Source organism: Pleurodeles waltl, chromosome 1_1, assembly GCF_031143425.1.
Source record: "Pleurodeles waltl isolate 20211129_DDA chromosome 1_1, aPleWal1.hap1.20221129, whole genome shotgun sequence".
Lineage (NCBI taxonomy): Eukaryota > Metazoa > Chordata > Amphibia > Caudata > Salamandridae > Pleurodeles > Pleurodeles waltl.
The window spans coordinates 762,494,669-762,513,903 of record NC_090436.1 but is presented as its reverse complement, the minus strand read 5'-3'; the positions used below and the strand labels follow the sequence as shown (position 1 = coordinate 762,513,903).

The following is a 19,235-nucleotide window of genomic DNA, read 5'->3' as shown; positions in this document are numbered from 1 at the left end:
CTTATAGTAGTTCATTAGATGCCAAAAACCGCAACTGATACTAAATGGATACGGTTAACAATGCCTAACCGGAGCTTACAAATCGACAAGTACAGCTGGAAACCTTAAATTATATTTGGAGTTTCATTTGGAACTGTACAGTGATAGGGCACTTTGGTACTACAGAAGGGACCACGCACTTGGCCCTTCTGTAATGCAGATAGCGCAGGCACATATATAGTGCAAGAGCTATCATTAGAGGGCATTCCCTCATTTGCATGGTGGTGTGGCCCTATGCAAATGAGGGACTCTCTTTGCCTCTGAACCTGCACCGTATTACCGTCGTGGGTGTAGAGGCAAATATGCCTTTTTTGCATGCACGCTGAAAATGCTCCACAAGAAGGTGGCACACTTTCAGTGGGCCTTCTAAAGGCAGCCGTCTGGAGGGATGAAAAAGAGGCCCATGGACCCCCCTAGAAATTTCCTGCACCCGCCTGCAAGGGGATCTCTAATCCCTCTGAAAAGTGCAGGAGGGTTGCTGCCTGTTCAGAGAAACACCAAGCAGCTTTTTAGCCTCTATTCCATATTTCTCTTGAATGCACTGCCCTGGAGGCAGCACGAGTTCAAGGCTGCCCTGAGGGCAGCGCATTGTGCTCAATAGCGTGCACTTTCCCTGTTTGCACCTGGCACACCTGCTTTAAGGTGCGCCGTAGCACAAATGGGGAAAGTGCGCCCAATAGGTAATACATACCCTGATGTCTGTAGAGAAGTTAGCAGGCATGTCCAAAATGGGCAATTGTCCAGGGTACCCACCTTACTTGGGTCCCCTTGGAGAGAGATCTTACTCTCCACCTAATTTCTGAGTATTTCTGGATCTCAACCTTTAATGTGAAATGAAATATTATTTGGCAGCATAGGACTGGAATTAGCAATACAATGTGTAAAAATTGAAAGGTATTCTAAACAAAGGCTCCATAATATCTCTTGTTTGGGCCCCCAAAATCCTTAAAATGACCCGTGGTGGCTGTCATCTCTGTTATGTACAGCATCATTAGAGTACTTCTTAAAGTGGGCCCCCTAATCCCACACCGTCAGGCTTTATTCCTGATAGGCCCCCAAATACTAGGGCAGTAATGGACACAGACGTCCCATATGGGCTAGGAGCAAACTCCCAAAACATCTGGAAAATTAGGTTTCTTCTTATTTCCTAAAGACAACCCCATACTTTGGTGTTCTGTTTTCAGGAAAAAAAATCAAACAAACAAAAAGGCACACCATACTACAATGACATATTAAAACTACCACCACGGAGGCACGAGCCACTTTGGGGAAACAAGCCTGTTATGCTGTAAACAAAGACCCTAGTTAGATTAATTGGTCAGAAGCAGTTCATTCGAAATTTTTACTTGTCTGCAAATAATTAATTCAGTCTGAAAACATTTACTCCAGAAGCAACTAAAACAATACACCGGAAAACTGTCCTTTTTTAATACTCTGAAGGTGGTCATAGCACCGAATTTGATGTTTTGCTTTGTTTTGTTATTCATTACCTCAGCTAGTCCGATTTGTTGAACTAGGACCAGTCCTAGAAAATATGGACATCAGTGCTAAGTCAAGGCAATGACATCATGTGCTAATAGGCATAGTTTGAATGCACAAGGTTTTCAAACTGTGCTATAAAAGTGATGCCTAATCACGTGAATCATCTTGTTAGACAAAGGTATGAATTCGGGCAAAACAATTTGCAGTTGATTTTCTGGATCTTCAATCAGAGAGCTATTGTTACGCCTTCACAAAATATGAGTCTAGAATGGTACATAATGAGCAGAAGCACAGCAGGCATAGAAAAAGTGCACGTTATTACTGATACAGGTAAAAAAAAATGTAGCAAACTGGTGTTGTAACAATTGCTTACAACAGACAACCAATACCTGCAAAGGAATGCGTCACTTCGCCGGATGACGTGTCGGCCCCCGCTATGGCGCCACAGGTGGATTCAGAGACGCGTCCCCTCACAAAGACTGCGACAGAGGTGTCGTGGTGGAATGCGGCTTTCAAAGGGAAGATTTGGTTGAACTGTACCGAGGACAGGCAGCCAACAAAACCATGCATACTGGCTTTCATAGTCTCCTGGTCGACATCGTCAGGTTCTGCTAATCAAAAGGAGAGTAGACCAATTAATCATAGACGAGGTGAACAAAATAAAGTGACTGAAGAATAATTGGAGAATTAACCTGCTTTCCTCACAGTGCAATTGTGCTCCAGCAGCATATGTAGCTTTTCTGAATTCTAATATTCATTGCATTTCATGAACAGTCTCTCATTTACATTAAATACTTCATAGATAACAATGATGAGAATAATTAGGCACGTTCATAGTGTATTCTCCAAAGTGCATAGTAATTAGGACAAAAGATAAAACAGCAACTTACATAAAATACTTTTCGAATCAATTATAATATTTTAATCTCTGGAGGTGAAGTGAGTTGAAGCATAAAATGCACTCAGCTTCTTGAGCACGAGAACTTCGTTCACTCTTTAGGCAGGAAGTAGCATCATTAATGGTATTTTATGCATATTATTTTCTTAAACAGCTCCTTATCAAATTCTTTGAATACAGATTTGTAAACAGTGAAATGGTTGTGAGATTTCACATGTATAACAGTATATTAAGCAAATACTTGTTTTCCTTTGGAACCAAACAGAATGTACGGGTGGTCTCTTGTATTGTATTCATCATTGTAAAAGTGGTATGTGTTAGGTGTGCACAGTTGTTAAAATACTCTATTCCACACTCTAGAATATTTCACCATTTTCAATTATTCAATGGTGCATTTATATGCTATAGCTATAAAACAAAATCTTTTGCATTCATTTTCGCTGTTTCATCCTGAATGAATCAATAAACGTGCTTTTTAATGGCCTTCGAATTGTTTAATGAAAGACTCTGCACCATTCCGTGCCCTCGGATACACACGGGCTGCCCACCCACGATTCTGCACTTGTGGTGAAGTCAGTGCCTCTGTCACATCTGCTGGAGCGGGACCACTAAATGAAAACATGTGTTCCAATTGTGTAGCACTTTTGTTCCTGAAGAAAACCCTTGTACATGGCAGTAGCCATTCCAGCTTAACAATAATATGCGAATACAGGTCTGCAATGCAAGACAGGCATATAAGTTCTATTGTCTCTCACATGATTCCTAAAGTGAGACTACTACTAAGTCCTAGTCAATGAGAGGTCAAGAAGGGAAATCCAAGAAAACGCTAGTTGTTGTCAACAATCTATTTCCAAATATTCATAATAAATGGCCTCTTAATTTTGATGAGACAGGAAACATCAGTTATAGATCCCATTATAATGATCACATTTGCAGAAACACCATAGATCTGTTTATTGCCACACACAGATTTACGTTGGTGAAAGCAAAAGAACTCTGTAAAAATCTGGAGAGAAAATAAAGTTTACTGGGGAATAGGAACCACAACTACTGATTCCCTGGTGTTTTCTCACTTCTTCTAGAGTAACCTGTAACCCTCTGCAATCTTCTCCCCCTCTGCAATCTTCTTCTGTGTTCTTCTGTTCTTCTCTTCTGTTCTTCTGTTCTTCCCTTCTGTTCTTCTGTGTTCTTCCGGTCTTCTGTGTTCTTCTTCTCTGTTCTTCTCGGTGCTTCTGTGTTCTTCTTCTCTGTTCTTCTCTGTTCTTCTCTGTTCTTCTGTTCTTCTATTCTTCTGTTCTTCTGTCTTCTGGTCTTCTGTCTTCTGCTCTTCCGGTCTTCTGTTCTTCTGTCTTCTGTTCTTCTGTCTTCTGTTCTCCTGTCTTCGGCTGTTCTACCTCCTCCGTCTTCTTCCCCCGAGCCTGCCCTCCTGCTCCTTCCTCATCCCCCTCCCTCACTCGCCTCCCCCTCTCTCACCCCTAGCTAACCCGTTCGCTATCTACCTCCCTCACTCCTCCTATCTTCCTATCTCTCTAGCTCCCTATCTCACTATCTAACTCCCCCACTCTCCACCTCCTCCTACCTACCTATCTGTCTATCTATCTATTTCCCTACCTATCGACTTCTCTATCTATTTTCTCTATCTATTTCTCTATCTCTCCCCCCCTCCCGCCACCCCCTCTACTACCTATCTCCCTATCCTCTCACTCTACCTCTCTCCCTCACCCACCTCTACAACCCCCCCTCCCCTATCTTCACAACCCTACTCCTATCTCTCTCCCTAATCTCCAAACCTCCTAACACTCACCCTCCTCCACCCTAAACCCCCTCCCCCAGCTCCTCTCACTCTACCTGTCCCCCCCCTCCCTCGCGCTTTCCCGCCGCGACCTCCTGCACGCCCCGCCCCCCAGCTCCCATTCGCCCCCAGCTGACCCCTCCCCCCCCTCCTACCTCTTATGGCGGCCGGAGGCGCGCCAGAGGCAAGCCCGTCTGCGCCCGTCCACGCCTGGCCCGCGCCCAGCGCCACGACCCCTGGTCCCCAGCTCCCCCAAGCCCCGCTGATCCGCTACGACCCCACCACCCTCCACGCCCTCAACCCAGGGCGCTCCAAAACCTGCTTCCTAGCTCACCCCAAACGCACCCATGGACCCTTCGCCTGCAACTCCTGCAAACGCATCTTCCACCACGCAACTACCACGACCACAAGCCCACGCGCCATCAACCACCTCAAGTGCATCCTGATCAACGCTCGTTCCGTCCACAAGCACGGCGTTGAACTTTGGGACCTCCTGGACTCCACAGCCCCGGACGTCGCCTTCATCACGGAGACATGGATGAACGCCTCCTCTGCTCCAGACATCGCTACCGCCATCCCCGAAGGCTACAAGATCTCCAGAAAAGACCGCACCAACCAAGTAGGAGGAGGTGTCGCCATCATCTTCAAAGACTCCATCAGCGTCACCACCTCCACCGAAGACCCCCCCCTCGCCGCTGAACACCTGCATTTTCAGATTCGCACCGACCCAAGGACCACCCTCAGAGGATCCCTCGTCTACCGTCCTCCCGGACCTCGCGCCTCTTTCAGCGACGCCATCGCCGACTTCATCTCCCCGCACGCCCTCGCCTCACCGGACTACATCCTCCTAGGCGACCTCAACTTCCATCTGGAACAAAACAACGACCCCAACACCACCACCCTGCTCGACAACCTCGCCAACCTCGGCCTCAAACAACTGGTGAACACCGCCACCCACATCGCCGGACACACGCTCGACCCTATCTTCTCCGCCAGCAAACACGTCTTCTTCAGCCACACCTCTGCCCTACACTGGACCGACCACAGCTGCGTCCACTTCACATTCCGACGCGAGACCTCCCACCTCCGCACTCAACCCACCCCTCGTCGACAGTGGAACAAGATCCCTGAAGAGCAACTCTTCTCCGCTCTCGCCGCCAACCAACCCACCCTCACCACCGACCCCAACGACGCAGTCGCCTGGACTACGGCAACACCCTCTACGCCGGGACCACCGCCAAACTCCAAAACCGCCTGCAACGCATCCAAAACGCCTCGGCCCGCCTCATCCTCGACGTACCCCGCAACAGCCACATCTCCGCACACCTGAGACACCTGCATTGGCTCCCAGTCAGCAAAAGGATCACCTTCCGTCTTCTCACCCACGCACACAAAGCCCTCCACAACAAGGGACCGGAATACCTCAACAGACGCCTCAGCTTCTACGTCCCCACCCGCCCCCTCCGCTCCGCTGGCCTCGCACTTGCTGCCGTCCCTCGCACCCGCCGCTCCACGGCGGGTGGGAGATCTTTCTCCTTCCTGGCGGCCAAGACCTGGAACTCCCTCCCCTCCAGCCTCAGGACCACCCAGGACCACTCCGCTTTCTGGAGACTCCTAAAGACTTGGCTGTTCGAGCAGCGATAACCCCCCCTTTCCCCCCTAGCGCCTTGAGACCCGCACGGGTGAGTAGCGCGCTTTATAAATGTTAATGATTTGATTTGATTTGATTTGATTTATATCGGTATCTCCAGGGGGAATGATATTCAACTGTCTTCTTTCATTAATGGAGAATCATTTTGCTGTCTCCCGTATTTGAAGCAAGAAACCTATATTTATACTTTTTTTAGCGCCGCATTTGTGTCGTTTTTTGACCCAAAATCGGCACAAACTTACAAAATAACATTGTATTTTCTAAGTTTGCGCTGATTTTGCGTCAAAAAACGACGCAAATGCAGCGCTAAAAAAGTATAAATATGGGCCCTAGTTCCATATGTACAAAATGTTGGAGGTTAAAAACAGCTGTTGTTGACTGCAAAAAAAACATTTTGTAATGTACATAAGCCAAAATGTTATTCAGTACATTGTTAACAAATCTCCATTTTGCACTGTGGCTTGGGGTTTGGAAGGGATGTGTTTAGGCGCTCCCTTTCAAATACCTATTAACAGTGTGTTAGAAATTGGGTTTTTGGTTGGCAGTCAGGTTGCCCTCTGTCCAAGCAAGAACCCTCACTCTAGTCAGGGTAAGTCACACACAATCCAAAATCAGCCTGTGCTCACCCTCCGGTAGCTTGGCACGAGCAGTCAGGCTTAACTTAGAAGGCAATGTGTAAAGCATTTGTGCAATAAATCATACAACACCATAGCATAACACCACAAAAATACACCACACAGTGTTTAGAAAAATATATAATATTTATCTGGGTATCTTCAGGTCAAAACGATCAAAGTTGCAATACAAATTTGTAAAGATATCACTGAAAAGTGATAGAGAGTGTCTTAAGTCTTTAGAAAGTAAACAAAGTCTCTTTCAAACACAAAGTACCTGGTTTCTGGTGGAAAATCTCCTCAGAGGGCCACAGGAGAAGAGGTGCGTGGAAAACTGGTGTGTGCGTCGATTTCTCCTCAGCACACACAGACTTGTGTCGTTATTTTCCACGCGGGGAAGTCGGGCGTCGTCTTCCGGCACGCGGACAGTCTCTTACTGTGGTTTGCGGGGAGTACCAGATGTCCCGGGTCTGTGCATGGATTTTCCTGCTTGTTTTCCGGCTGCGCGTCGTTCTGCGGGGCGGCGGGTCGAAGTTTCGATCTCACGGCAGGCGTCGCGTCGATTTCTCCGGTGCAGTCGGGCGGCGTTGTCCTTGCGAGGTTGTGCGTCAAAGTTTCGATCTCACGGCAGGCGTCGCGTCGATTTCTCCTGCGGAGTCGGGCGGCGTTGTCCTTGCGAGGCCGTGCGTCAAAGTTTTGATCTCACGGCAGGCGTCGTGTCGATTTCTCCTGGGAAGTCGGGCGGCGTTGTCCTTGCGAGGCCGTGCGTCAAAGTTTCGGTCGTCCCGAAGACATCGCGTTGATCAGCGTCGGTGTGCAGCGTTTTTCTTGCCGCGGAACAAACTGTGCGTCGAAAAGTTCGGCGCACGGAGCGTCCAAGAGGAAGAGTGAAGTCTTTTTGGTCCTGAGACTTCAGGGAACAGGAGGCAAGCTCTATCCAAGCCCTTGGAGAGCACTTTTACAGCCAGACAAGAGTTCAGCAAGGCAGCAGGCCAACAGCAAGGCAGCAGTCCTTTGTAGAAAAGCAGACAGGTGAGTCCTTTGAGCAGCCAGGCAGTTCAGCAAGGCAGCAGGCCAACAGCAAGGCAGCAGTCCTTTGTAGAAAAGCAGACAGGTGAGTCCTTTGAGCAGCCAGGCAGTTCCTCTTGGCAGGATGTAGTTTCTGGTTCAGGTTTCTTCTCCAGCAAGTGTCTGATGAGGTAGGGCAGAGGCCCTGTTTTATACTAAGTTGTGCCTTTGAAGTGGGGGTGACTTCAAAGAGTCTCTAAGAAATGCACCAAGCCCCCTTTCAGTTCAATCCTGTCTGCCAGAGTCCCAGTAGGGGGTGTGGCAGTCCTTTGTGTGAGGGCAGGCCCTCCACCCTCCCAGCCCAGGAAGACCCATTCAAAATGCAGATGTATGCAAGTGAGGCTGAGTACCCTGTGTTTGGGGTGTGTCTGAGTGAATGCACAGGAGCTGTCAACTAAACCTAGCCAGACGTGGATTGAAGGGCACAACAAGATTTTAGTGCAAAGAAATGCTCACTTTCTAAAAGTGGCATTTCTAGAATAGTAATATTAAATCCGACTTCACCAGTCAGCAGGATTTTGTATTGCCATTCTGCCATACTAAATATGACCTTCCTGCTCCTTTCAGATCAGCAGCTGCCACTTCAACAGTGTATGAGGGCAGCCCCAATGTTAGCCTATGAAAGGAGCAGGCCTCACAGTAGTGTAAAAACGAATTTAGGAGTTTTACACTACCAGGACATATAACTACACAGGTACATGTCCTGTCTTTTACCTACACAGCACCCTGCTCTAGGGGTTACCTAGGGCACACATTAGGGATGACTTATATGTAGTAAAAGGGGAGTTCTAGGCTTGGCAAGTACTTTTACATGCCAAGTCGAAGTGGCAGTGAAACTGCACACACAGGCCTTGCAATGGCAGGCCTGAGACAGGGTTAAGGGGCTACTGAGGTGGGTGGCACAACCAGTGCTGCAGGCCCACTAGTAGCATTTAATCTACCTGCCCTAGGCACATGTAGTGCACTCTGCCAGGGACTTACAAGTAAATTAAATAGTCAATCATGGATAAACCAATCAGTAGTACAATTTACACAGAGAGCATATGCACTTTAGCACTGGTTAGCAGTGGTAAAGTGCCCAGAGGTCAAAAGCCAACAACAACAGGTCAGAAAAAATAGGAGGAAGGAGGCAAAAAGTTTGGGGATGTCCCTGTCAAAAAGCCAGGTCCAACATGACCCCCTACCAGCCTAAAGCCAGGGGAGAACAATCACTATCCTGATGTACTTCCCTGTTTGAGGCGACAGAACAAGGACCCAGGCCCACAACAGCAGGGGCATGCTCCAGTTCTTCGCCTTCCTGACTCCAATTGGATCACTCTGTCCATACTCTCAGGGCCCACTAAGCCAACCCATGGGGAACCTTTCTCCTTACCTGCGGATCCCATCTGTGCAGCACCTAACCTTACTTTGCTCACAGATGTATCCCAGGAGCAGGATAGTACCACCATGCCCAACACAGTGGTGTTGCCCACTCTACCCCCGGGGTGTGACACTTGTCCCCTCCCCAGGGATAACTCTGTCCACCCGGACAGCAAGCCACAGTGATTACTGACAGCTGCCAGGGATGAGAGCCAGGCCCCAGGCCTCTCAAAGCTCTCCAACCACTGTGGCTGTGGAGAGTGGGGGGCGGTAGCCCCAGGTGCTGGGCACCCTTTAACCACTCTCCCCTTCACCAGGTCAGGGATGACAGCCTGAACCTGGTCCTCCCCTCTGGGGCTCTGTATCCTCCCTCCTGGAGCGGTACCCCCAGAGTCCAACACGGTCAAGGTGCTTACAGAAGTCGCCCTGTACCATTCCTCCACCAGTGCAGGGCTGTTAACCTGCAACTGGCCCTCCAACCTGGGGTCTGTACCTTCAGGTTGGACTAGGGCCCGGGGTGAGGCTTCCCTCCCCCTGCCCTCCCTTCTGGGGTCCAGCACCCTCCAACTAGGAGTGGCCTCCTCAGAAGACAACATGGTAGGGGCACTGTTATCAGTAGCCCCTCCCTCCAGGTCCGGGGGGACACCCTGAACCTGGTCTTCCAGCCCAGGGTCTGTACCCTCAGACTGGATCACTGCCTGGCAAACCAGGACTTCCTGGGAGGCACACCTACCCCCCACCAGGTCAGAGTTTAACCTCTGCACCTGACCGTTCAATTCAGAGTCACCACCCTGAAGTTGAACAATTGCCTGACACACAAGGACTTCCTGGAGGGCACACTGACCCTCCACCAGGTCAGAGTTTAACCTCTGAACTGGGCCATTCAACTCAGAGTCACCACCCTGAAGTTGAACAATTGCCTGGTGCACCAGGACTTTCTGGGAGGCACACCTACCTCCCACCAGGTCAGAGTTTAACCTCTGAGCCTGGTTCCCCAACCCAGGGTCACCACCCTGAGGTTGGGCAATTGCCTGGCACGCCAGGACTTTCTGGGGGGCACACCTACACCCCACCAGGTCAGAGTTTAACCTCTGAACCTGGTCATCCAACCCAGAGTCAACACCCTGAGGTTGGACAATTGCCTGGCAGAGCAGGACTTCTTGGGAGGCACACCTACTTCCCACCAGGTCAGAGTTTAACCTCTGAACCTGGGTATCCAACCCAGAGTCACCACCCTGAGGTTGGCCAACTGCCTGGCACACCAGGACTTTCGGGGAGGCACGCCTACCTCCCACCAGGTCAGAGGTTAACCTCTGAACCTGGTTCTCCAACCCAGGGTCACCACCCTGAGGTTGAACAATTGCCTGGCACGCCAGGACTTTATGGGGGGCACACCTACCCCCCACCAGGTCAGAGTTTAACCTCTGAACCCGGTTATCCAACCCAGAGTCAGCACTCTGAGGTTGGACCACTGCCTGGTACACCAGGACTTTCTGGGGGGCACACCTACCCCCCAACAGGTCAGAGTTTATCCCCTGAACCTGGTTAGCCAATCCAGAGTCACCACCCTGAAGTTGAACCATTGCCTGGCAGGCCAGGACTTCCAGGGAGGCACACCTACCTCCCACCAGGTCAGAGTTTAACCTCTGAGCCTGGTTCCCCAACCCAGGGTCACCACCCTGAGGTTGGGCAATTGCCTGGCACGCCAGGACTTTCTGGGGGGCACACCTACCCCCCACCAGGTCAGAGTTTAACCTCTGAACCTGGTCATCCAACCCAGAGTCACCACCCTGAGGTTGAATCTTTGCCTTGCATGCCAGGACTTCCTGGGGGGCACTCTCACCCCCCACAAGGGACACACCGTCCCCAAGGGCCACACAAGAGTCTGGTTGGCGCAGGTCTCCCGACCTCTGCCCATCCGGCAGAGTCTGGGTTTCCCCCAAACCAGAAACGGTTTCACCTGGGTCATTCCTGGGGGGCTCTGCTCTCAGAGCTGTCCCCTGACTCTCAAGGTCCTCCACTGGGGTCTGCAACCCCCTCTCAACCCTATGTCTGGACTTCTGCACCCCCTCACTAGGAGGGGTACTGCCAGACACCAGAACTGTTGGGATGCTGGCTACAGTCACCCCCCCAAGTTCTTCTGACACTGCAGGGCTTGACTCAAAAGGTGGCCCTACGGTACAGGCTAGGCTTCCCTCCTGGTGTTCCCTCATGGAACCCTCTAGGACCTGGGACCTACCTGGGACACTACAATCCTTTCCCACCACACTCGGTTGGGAACCACCTAGACCACTCCCTTCAGGAGCACCCCCAAATGCCTCTTCAGACTCTCTGGTACTCACCCAGAAGTCTGCCTCCATTGTAAGTTCCCTGGGGTCAGAGAACTCACACTCCACCTGGTGTTGGCGTAGCTCTGGAAAATAAGGAACAGACATATGCTCTCAAGCAATTACATCATTCTGCCCTTCACATGTATTAACCACAGTACCCTTCACCCAACCATCCAGTAACTCAACCTTGGAAAAGCACTCTACTTCACCCTCCTGAGACTGGTGAGACAGTATCTGTCTGTCCCTGACACTCAACCCATACTCTTCTGGGATGTCTCTACACTCTATATCCAGGACGTCCACCAGGGGGGAACCCTTTTCTCTGTCACTCTCTGCTAGAGTCAGTAAAGTGCCCCTCCCCCCAGTAGGAATATGACTCCCTGTGCCAGTTCCCCAATCCTTCTCAGGGACCCTGTGCATAACGGGAACTACCTCATACCCTTGAACTGCCTGGGGTGTGTCAACTCCCTTCTTCAAGTTGGGCACCAAATCTCTGGGCTTGTGCCCTTCTTCAGCAGTACTAGATGCAAGATTTTTGCTGCCACCATCTGAACTGGACTCAGCCCTTCCGGCCTCCAGTTTCAGCTCTTTACAGCTCAGCTCTTGAGCTGCAATCTTTTCTTCTTCCAGGGCTAAGAGACTTGCTGCCTCAGCCCTTTCAAGCTGCTCATCTAGCTCTTCCATACACCGCTGTAGAGCTAGGAGCCCTTCATCTCCCACTAGTTCTCTTTCCTCATCTGAGTAGTCTTCCTCCTCGTGTGAGTAGTCCTCCTCCTCATCTGAGGGGTACTTAGTCATTTGGTTTCTTGCTGCCTCTCTCTCTGCCCATCTTTCTTCCCCCCACACTATGTAGGCATGTAGCATCTCCGCCTTAGTAGATCTCCTTGCTACAGGAAGGCCCCATTTTCTGCAAAGCTTCCTTAGGTCAGCCTTAGTGAGGTGGTCAGTAGGCACAAAGAATGAGTAGGTAAGCAATCTCATTGCTGACAAAGTCTTACTGGCAAGAACCAAAATCCAAAGTCCAAAATATCAATAGTATATCCAGGAGGACATCAGAGAACCAAAAGCGAAAAAGATGAAAAATCAAGTTGACCTTTAACTGTGGGTAGGTAGTGAAATACTTAGCTACTGTATGTCACTGCACAAACACAAGTCCTATCCTCACCGCTGATCACCAATGTTAGAAATGGGGTTTTTGGTTGGCAGTCAGGTTGCCCTCTGTCCAAGCAAGAACCCTCACTCTAGTCAGGGTAAGTCACACACAATCCAAAATCAGCGTGTGCTCACCCTCCGGTAGCTTGGCACGAGCAGTCAGGCTTAACTTAGAAGGCAATCTGTAAAGCATTTGTGCAATAAATCATACAACACCATAGCATAACACCACAAAAATACACCACACAGTGTTTAGAAAAATATATAATATTTATCTGGGTATCTTCAGGTCAAAATGATCAAAGTTGCAATACGAATTTGTAAAGATATCACTGAAAAGTGATAGAGAGTGTCTTAAGTCTTTAGAAAGTAAACAAAGTCTCTTTCAAACACAAAGTACCTGGTTTCTGGTGGAAAATCTCCTCAGAGGGCCACAGGAGAAGAGGTGCGTGGAAAACTGGTGTGTGCGTCGATTTCTCCTCAGCACACACGGACTTGCGTCGTTATTTTCCATGCGGGGAAGTCGGGCGTCGTCTTCCGGCGCGCGGACATTCTCTTACTGTGGTTTGCGGGGAGTACCAGATGTCCCGGGTCTGTGCGTGGATTTTCCTGCTTGTTTTCCGGCTGCGCGTCGTTCTGCGGGGCGGCGCGTCGAAGTTTCGATCTCACGGCAGGCGTTGCGTCGATTTCTCCGGTGGAGTCGGGCGGCGTTGTCCTTGCGAGGCCGTGCGTCAAAGTTTCGATCTCACGGCAGGCGTCGCGTCGATTTCTCCCGGGAAGTCGGGCAGCGTTGTCCTTGCAAGGCCGTGCGTCAAAGTTTTGGTCGTCCCGAAGACGTCGCGTTCATCAGCGTCGGTGTGCGGCGTTTTTCTTGCCACGGAACAAGCTGTGCGTCGAAAAGTTCGGCGCACGGAGCGTCCAAGAGGAAGAGTGAAGTCTTTTTGGTCCTGAGACTTCAGGGAACAGGAGGCAAGCTCTATCCAAGCCCTTGGAGAGCACTTTTACAGCCAGACAAGAGTTCAGCAAGGCAGCAGGCCAACAGCAAGGCAGCAGTCCTTTGTAGAAAAGCAGACAGGTGAGTCCTTTGAGCAGCCAGGCAGCTCAGCAAGGCAGCAGGCCAACAGCAAGGCAGCAGTCCTTTGTAGAAAAGCAGACAGGTGAGTCCTTTGAGCAGCCAGGCAGTTCCTCTTGGCAGGATGTAGTTTCTGGTTCAGGTTTCTTCTCCAGCAAGTGTCTGATGAGGTAGGGCAGAGGCCCTGTTTTATACTAAGTTGTGCCTTTGAAGTGGGGGTGACTTCAAAGAGTCTCTAAGAAATGCACCAAGCCCCCTTTCAGTTCAATCCTGTCTGCCAGAGTCCCAGTAGGGGGTGTGGCAGTCCTTTGTGTGAGGGCAGGCCCTCCACCCTCCCGGCCCAGGAAGACCCATTCAAAATGCAGATGTATGCAAGTGAGGCTGAGTACCCTGTGTTTGGGGTGTGTCTGAGTGAATGCACAAGGAGCTGTCAACTAAACCTAGCCAGACGTGGATTGAAGGGCACAACAAGATTTTAGTGCAAAGAAATGCTCACTTTCTAAAAGTGGCATTTGTAGAATAGTAATATTAAATCCGACTTCACCAGTCAGCAGGATTTTGTATTACCATTCTGGCCATACTAAATATGACCTTCCTGCTCCTTTCAGATCAGCAGCTGCCACTTCAACAGTGTATGAGGGCAGCCCCAATGTTAGCCTATGAAAGGAGCAGGCCTCACAGTAGTGTAAAAACGAATTTAGGAGTTTTACACTACCAGGACATATAACTACACAGGTACATGTCCTGCCTTTTACCTACACAGCACCCTGCTCTAGGGGTTACCTAGGGCACACATTAGGGATGACTTATATGTAGTAAAAGGGGAGTTCTAGGCTTGGCAAGTACTTTTAAATGCCAAGTCGAAGTGGCAGTGAAACTGCACACACAGGCCTTGCAATGGCAGGCCTGAGACAGGGTTAAGGGGCTACTGAGGTGGGTGGCACAACCAGTGCTGCAGGCCCACTAGTAGCATTTAATCTACCTGCCCTAGGCACATGTAGTGCACTCTGCCAGGGACTTACAAGTAAATTAAATAGTCAATCATGGATAAACCAATCAGTAGTACAATTTACACAGAGAGCATATGCACTTTAGCACTGGTTAGCAGTGGTAAAGTGCCCAGAGGTCAAAAGCCAACAACAACAGGTCAGAAAAAATAGGAGGAAGGAGGCAAAAAGTTTGGGGATGTCCCTGTCAAGAAGCCAGGTCCAACACAGTGGTATTTATTAGTGTTTTGCACATTCACAAATGGTAAGCAGTCATCAAGTGACCTCTTACCTTTGAGAAAAAAACAAAAAACATATCTATTAAGAACAGACAGCGGTCCCGCAGATCACTCCAAAAAAGAAACATAGAAATGTCATTTTCTGTTTTTTTTATTGGCATTCTGTTTTCCTTTAAGGAAAACAAGCTGCATTTGAGAAAAATTCTGCTTTATATTGAATCAGACACAGAAATGGTGATATTCCGACTCCAGCTGACCACCATCCTTCTGATAGCTGCAATTCCTAGTGGGTCACAAATATGACTGACCTCATTTACATTCATGAGGTAGGTCGATTTGCGACGCCATTAGGGATCGTTATTTTTAAATATACTCTTCAGTACATTAGGAAGGAATTAGGTATCAATCGCAGTTTGGAAATTCATATTCCTACATTTTGTACATGTGGCCCCTAATGTCTTACAGCATCTTCCATACTTAAGTCTGTGAGAGGGGCCGATTAGAGCCTTAGGCAAAATATTATCTCCTGCAGAAACAGTTTCTCATAGTTATTTGCAAAGTCAACATGGTCCCTTCTCAGGTGAAAAGAGGATTGGGTTTGGGGAATGATGGTGTAATGCAGAATCTTCTTCAGGAATACTTTAATACTACTAAGTAAGGAAATTGATTAAGGAGACAATTACTACCAGTACACAAATATTACTAAGAGATGGTATTAGACATCAAGTCAAATGACTGACTTTTCAGAGAGGGTGGGAATTTTGGTCATAGGCTTGGTCAGATGTCCCAAACTTAGAGTAATCCAGGTGGCATCCCACAAAGGGAACACATGGGAAGAGAGCTCCTTGTGTAGAGATCATGTTGGAACTTTTCGTGATGAGCCAGACTTTTACAAGATGCTATTGCTTAAAAAAGAGCACCTTCAAGTAAACAAATAAGTGAAACAATAAGTAAAATGAATATTAATGTTTATTTGAAAAAATATTCTGGAAAAATTATAAATGTAAATAACACCCAAAACCATCCCCAAACACCCACACTCTCAGTGAATAAACACACACAGTGAATAATGTAACTACCTTCCCCAAAACACCCCACCCCCTAATCCTTACAAACAAGAACCACAGAAATAAATATAATAAATGGCCAGGAAATATTAAAAATATATCTCAAAATAAGGTAGTCTATTTCTAATATCTTTGTGACCCTTTGCCAAGGTCACTAGACCCTCCAACTTTCTACATAGGGAAAGTTATGACTGAAGGCTTAGGAGGGGGTAGTCAGCTTATGTGGGGTTGGGGTGGAATGATATTTCTTGGGGTCACTGGCCACTGATGGATGGTGCCCATTGGAGGTGGTTGTGGGTATAGCTGCTCATGCTGCCTCCTCATTCTCCTCTGGCTCCTCTTCCTCCTATTTCAATGCTTCTGGTCACGTGGAAGCCACCACTATTGCCTTGATCTCGTCCAGCTGCAGGTGACCAACTATCTCTAGCCTTGCTCTGCAATGTGATGCTTCCGCCTCCTCACCTCCAGTTAGGAAATCAGGCTGTGATGTTCCTAGTTAGAGAACAGAAAAAGACAATGAATTGTAATAGCCATTGCAAACACATGTATTTGTATCATCAGACAATGTTTATCAATCTTATACCGAGGGACACTGAAATTATGTGATTCATCGCCATTGAGTACTTTAGCAACGAATTACTATTTACCATGCTCGCTATAAATGACTCCACCATCACCTGCTTAGTTAGAAATACTTGTTTCAAGGTTAAAATGACAGAAATACAGCACATGTGGGTGGTGCACAGTATCAGGCCCGTTGATAAGTTAAATAAAGCAGTCTGCTGCTGTATTCAAGTTTTCCCACTGTCACTGAGTGATGGGGTAAAACGGTTGGCAGCACAGCATTAAAATGTGTTACAAAGACCCCAGGGAAAAAGAAAAAAAAAGGAAAACAAAATAAGAAATTAGTAAAAAGAAGGAAATGCAAAAGGTAACAAAACGAGGTAATGTAGGGTTAGCTTTCATCAAAAGAGATAAAAATAGGTAAGGTAAGAAAAAACGAGTAAAAGAGAAGGGAAAAGAGGGCATCAGGGATAAAATTGCAAATTGTAAGATCGAATCAAGTATAAAATGTGAGGTAGAAAATGCTAAGTAATATTATTCAGCTGTACATTTTTAAAAGGTCATCAAGAAAAACACTAACATCTCGATTATGAGTGCACTGGTGCTGAATGCAATAAATATCACAACTAATAAAATCCAGCACCAAAATGCCTCAAGATATTGACTTTATAAGTTTTGCCCATAAAAATGGATGAAAATATGCAGGTGCTTTTCACACCAAAATCTGAATGACATGGTACTTACTGGACATTCTCAACTAGGATCAGTAGATCTGACCTGATGAAAATTCTCTGGTGAAAACTGAAGGGATACATAGTTTGCCACGGTACTCATAATATTGATAAATGTGATAGAAGGAGTTGCTGCACATGAAAGAATTGAATGCAGCACTGGTATTCAAGGCCCAATAATTAAACAAATCTGGTTCAGTCATTTTTACATTATCTTCGCCCAGTCCGTCTTACTTATTTATACAATGAATGATTCTGTCCATCCAAATCATAAAAAATACTAATCTTCTACCACCGTCATGTATTTTTTTCACTGTCCAACTCAGGTTTGCCACTGCCTCTGACCGTTATTAACAATGTCATTTTCTTTGCTGCCTAATTTTTTGTTGACATTTTTAAACGCTGTCACTTTTCCAATTGTGCAAAATTTCTGGTGACAATTTGAAAACAGAAATATTTTTAAGTTTTAAGAGTGTGGCTTCGGGACTTCATTAGCAGAGCCATGCAATTTATAAGTAAGATGTAACAGGTAAAATATATGTACAATCTACAGAGAACATTTAACTATACTGTACACACTAGCAGGCATGCCTGCAGCACTGGGGCTCTCTCCTCTAGTGGCAATGTGGTCTACACTGGAACCGGCTGTAGGCCTTGTGCTGACTCTGCCTTTTGATCATCCTGAAAGGAGGAAAGAAAAATAGGACACTGGAGAGTAGTATCAATTTCATGAAACATATAAAAATAAAGTCAAACTCATCTATTGCCTTGGGAATCATACCTGGTCCAACCCCTTGTCCTAATCCTAACAAGAATTCCCTGCCATACAAGTATCTACAAATATTAATCAGGTTCCCTACCTTCATACATTGTCACTATCATCACAATAAGGTACTCCCAAAGTAATATTAATTAGCACATGAAGATGGAGCATCTGTCCCAGGGCAGAGGAGCCCCCGGTCAGCCATACACTCACTCCCTTTGACCTCTTCTTTTTTCCCTTTCGTTTGTTGCCCATCAATCAAAGTCAAATTATAGATGGAATTAAGGCTCAATGTTCCAACCCATGAAGCACCTCCCTTTCACCAAGTCAAAATACTTTTATATATAATATAGTATAATATAATATATAATATCTAGCATGACATGGTGTCTGCTCCCTACAACCACCCTCCTGGCCCTATAGTGTGGCCCAGCCCTACTCATGCAACTGCTGTATGATCTACTTTCAATTAAAAACTGCAGAACAGGGGTTCCCAAACTGTGGTCTGCAGCACTCCAGGGGGCCAGGACACATTCCCAGGGGATCCGCAGGCACTCTGAATGAAACACATGTGTTTTTACATTTATTACTTCATTTGTGCAGCAGTTTTAAAAGCACTGCAAAGTTCTTTGTACATCCAGCATCTTTTGGGCAAAAATAATAGAGTCCAGATAACGCTGGTGATTGATGTACCTGCTGGAGAGAGATGGGAGTTTTGTCTAGTGCAGGTTTGACTGATCTAAGGTAGCAGAGATGGATAAGATGCCTGCTGAAAACAATGTGTATCATGCAAAGTTCAGTATTTTATGTGCATAGCACAGTGGGTTACTGCTTTTGTCACAGAGATTATTTTGTTACTGTGCAAATAATAAATTACAATCCTAATCTAGCACAGTGAGCTATGAACTTCCATCAAAGAGCTGCATGGGAACTGCATGGGACAAATTAGAAATTTATGCTTTTCCCCAGTCTTTCATTTTCCTTATACTGCTAAAAAAGGTTTGCTTGCATAGAAATACATTTGTATTATTAAAGTCAATGCTAACAACTGAATTATGTTCTGAATCTTAGGTTTGTGTTTCTCCAGATCAAGCACTCTTAGAAAATGCCTACCAGTGTGGATTATGTGAATTCTGCACTTTGTAGTTCCCTGTATAGTGCCCCAACACCCTACACTGGTATGAAAGGTTCTTTAAAATAAATGCATTACATGTGACAGAAAAGCTATGGAGAGATGAGAGGTCCTTATGTGTTTGCTTCCTTTCCCCACCACATATTTATGTGAAAAAGCTTTCTTAGCTATTATGTACCTAAAAAATAAAAACAGAAATCATTTGGGAAATGTAGAATTTGGCCTGAGGATTCAGCCTTCCTAAATAAAACCAAACACTGAAAAGTTAGTCACCGAGATGCAGCGCCTACCTTCCC

The 19,235-nt window shown here is 47.2% G+C and overlaps 1 protein-coding gene across 3 annotated transcripts in view; it reads right to left on the bottom strand.

Moving 5' to 3' along the window:
* Positions 1-19,235, bottom strand: part of CNTNAP4 (contactin associated protein family member 4) — a 2,124,586-nt gene that overhangs the window by 28,940 nt on the left and 2,076,411 nt on the right. Inside the window, exon 22 of one of the 3 annotated variants that reach the window (XM_069227637.1) lies at positions 1,911-2,129. In XM_069227637.1, coding sequence (XP_069083738.1) covers positions 1,911-2,129 — 219 coding nt within the window. Of the gene's footprint in view, positions 1-1,910; positions 2,133-16,072; positions 16,242-19,235 lie in introns of those variants that run through there. The other 2 variants (XM_069227632.1, XM_069227640.1) reach the window with 2 other exon arrangements.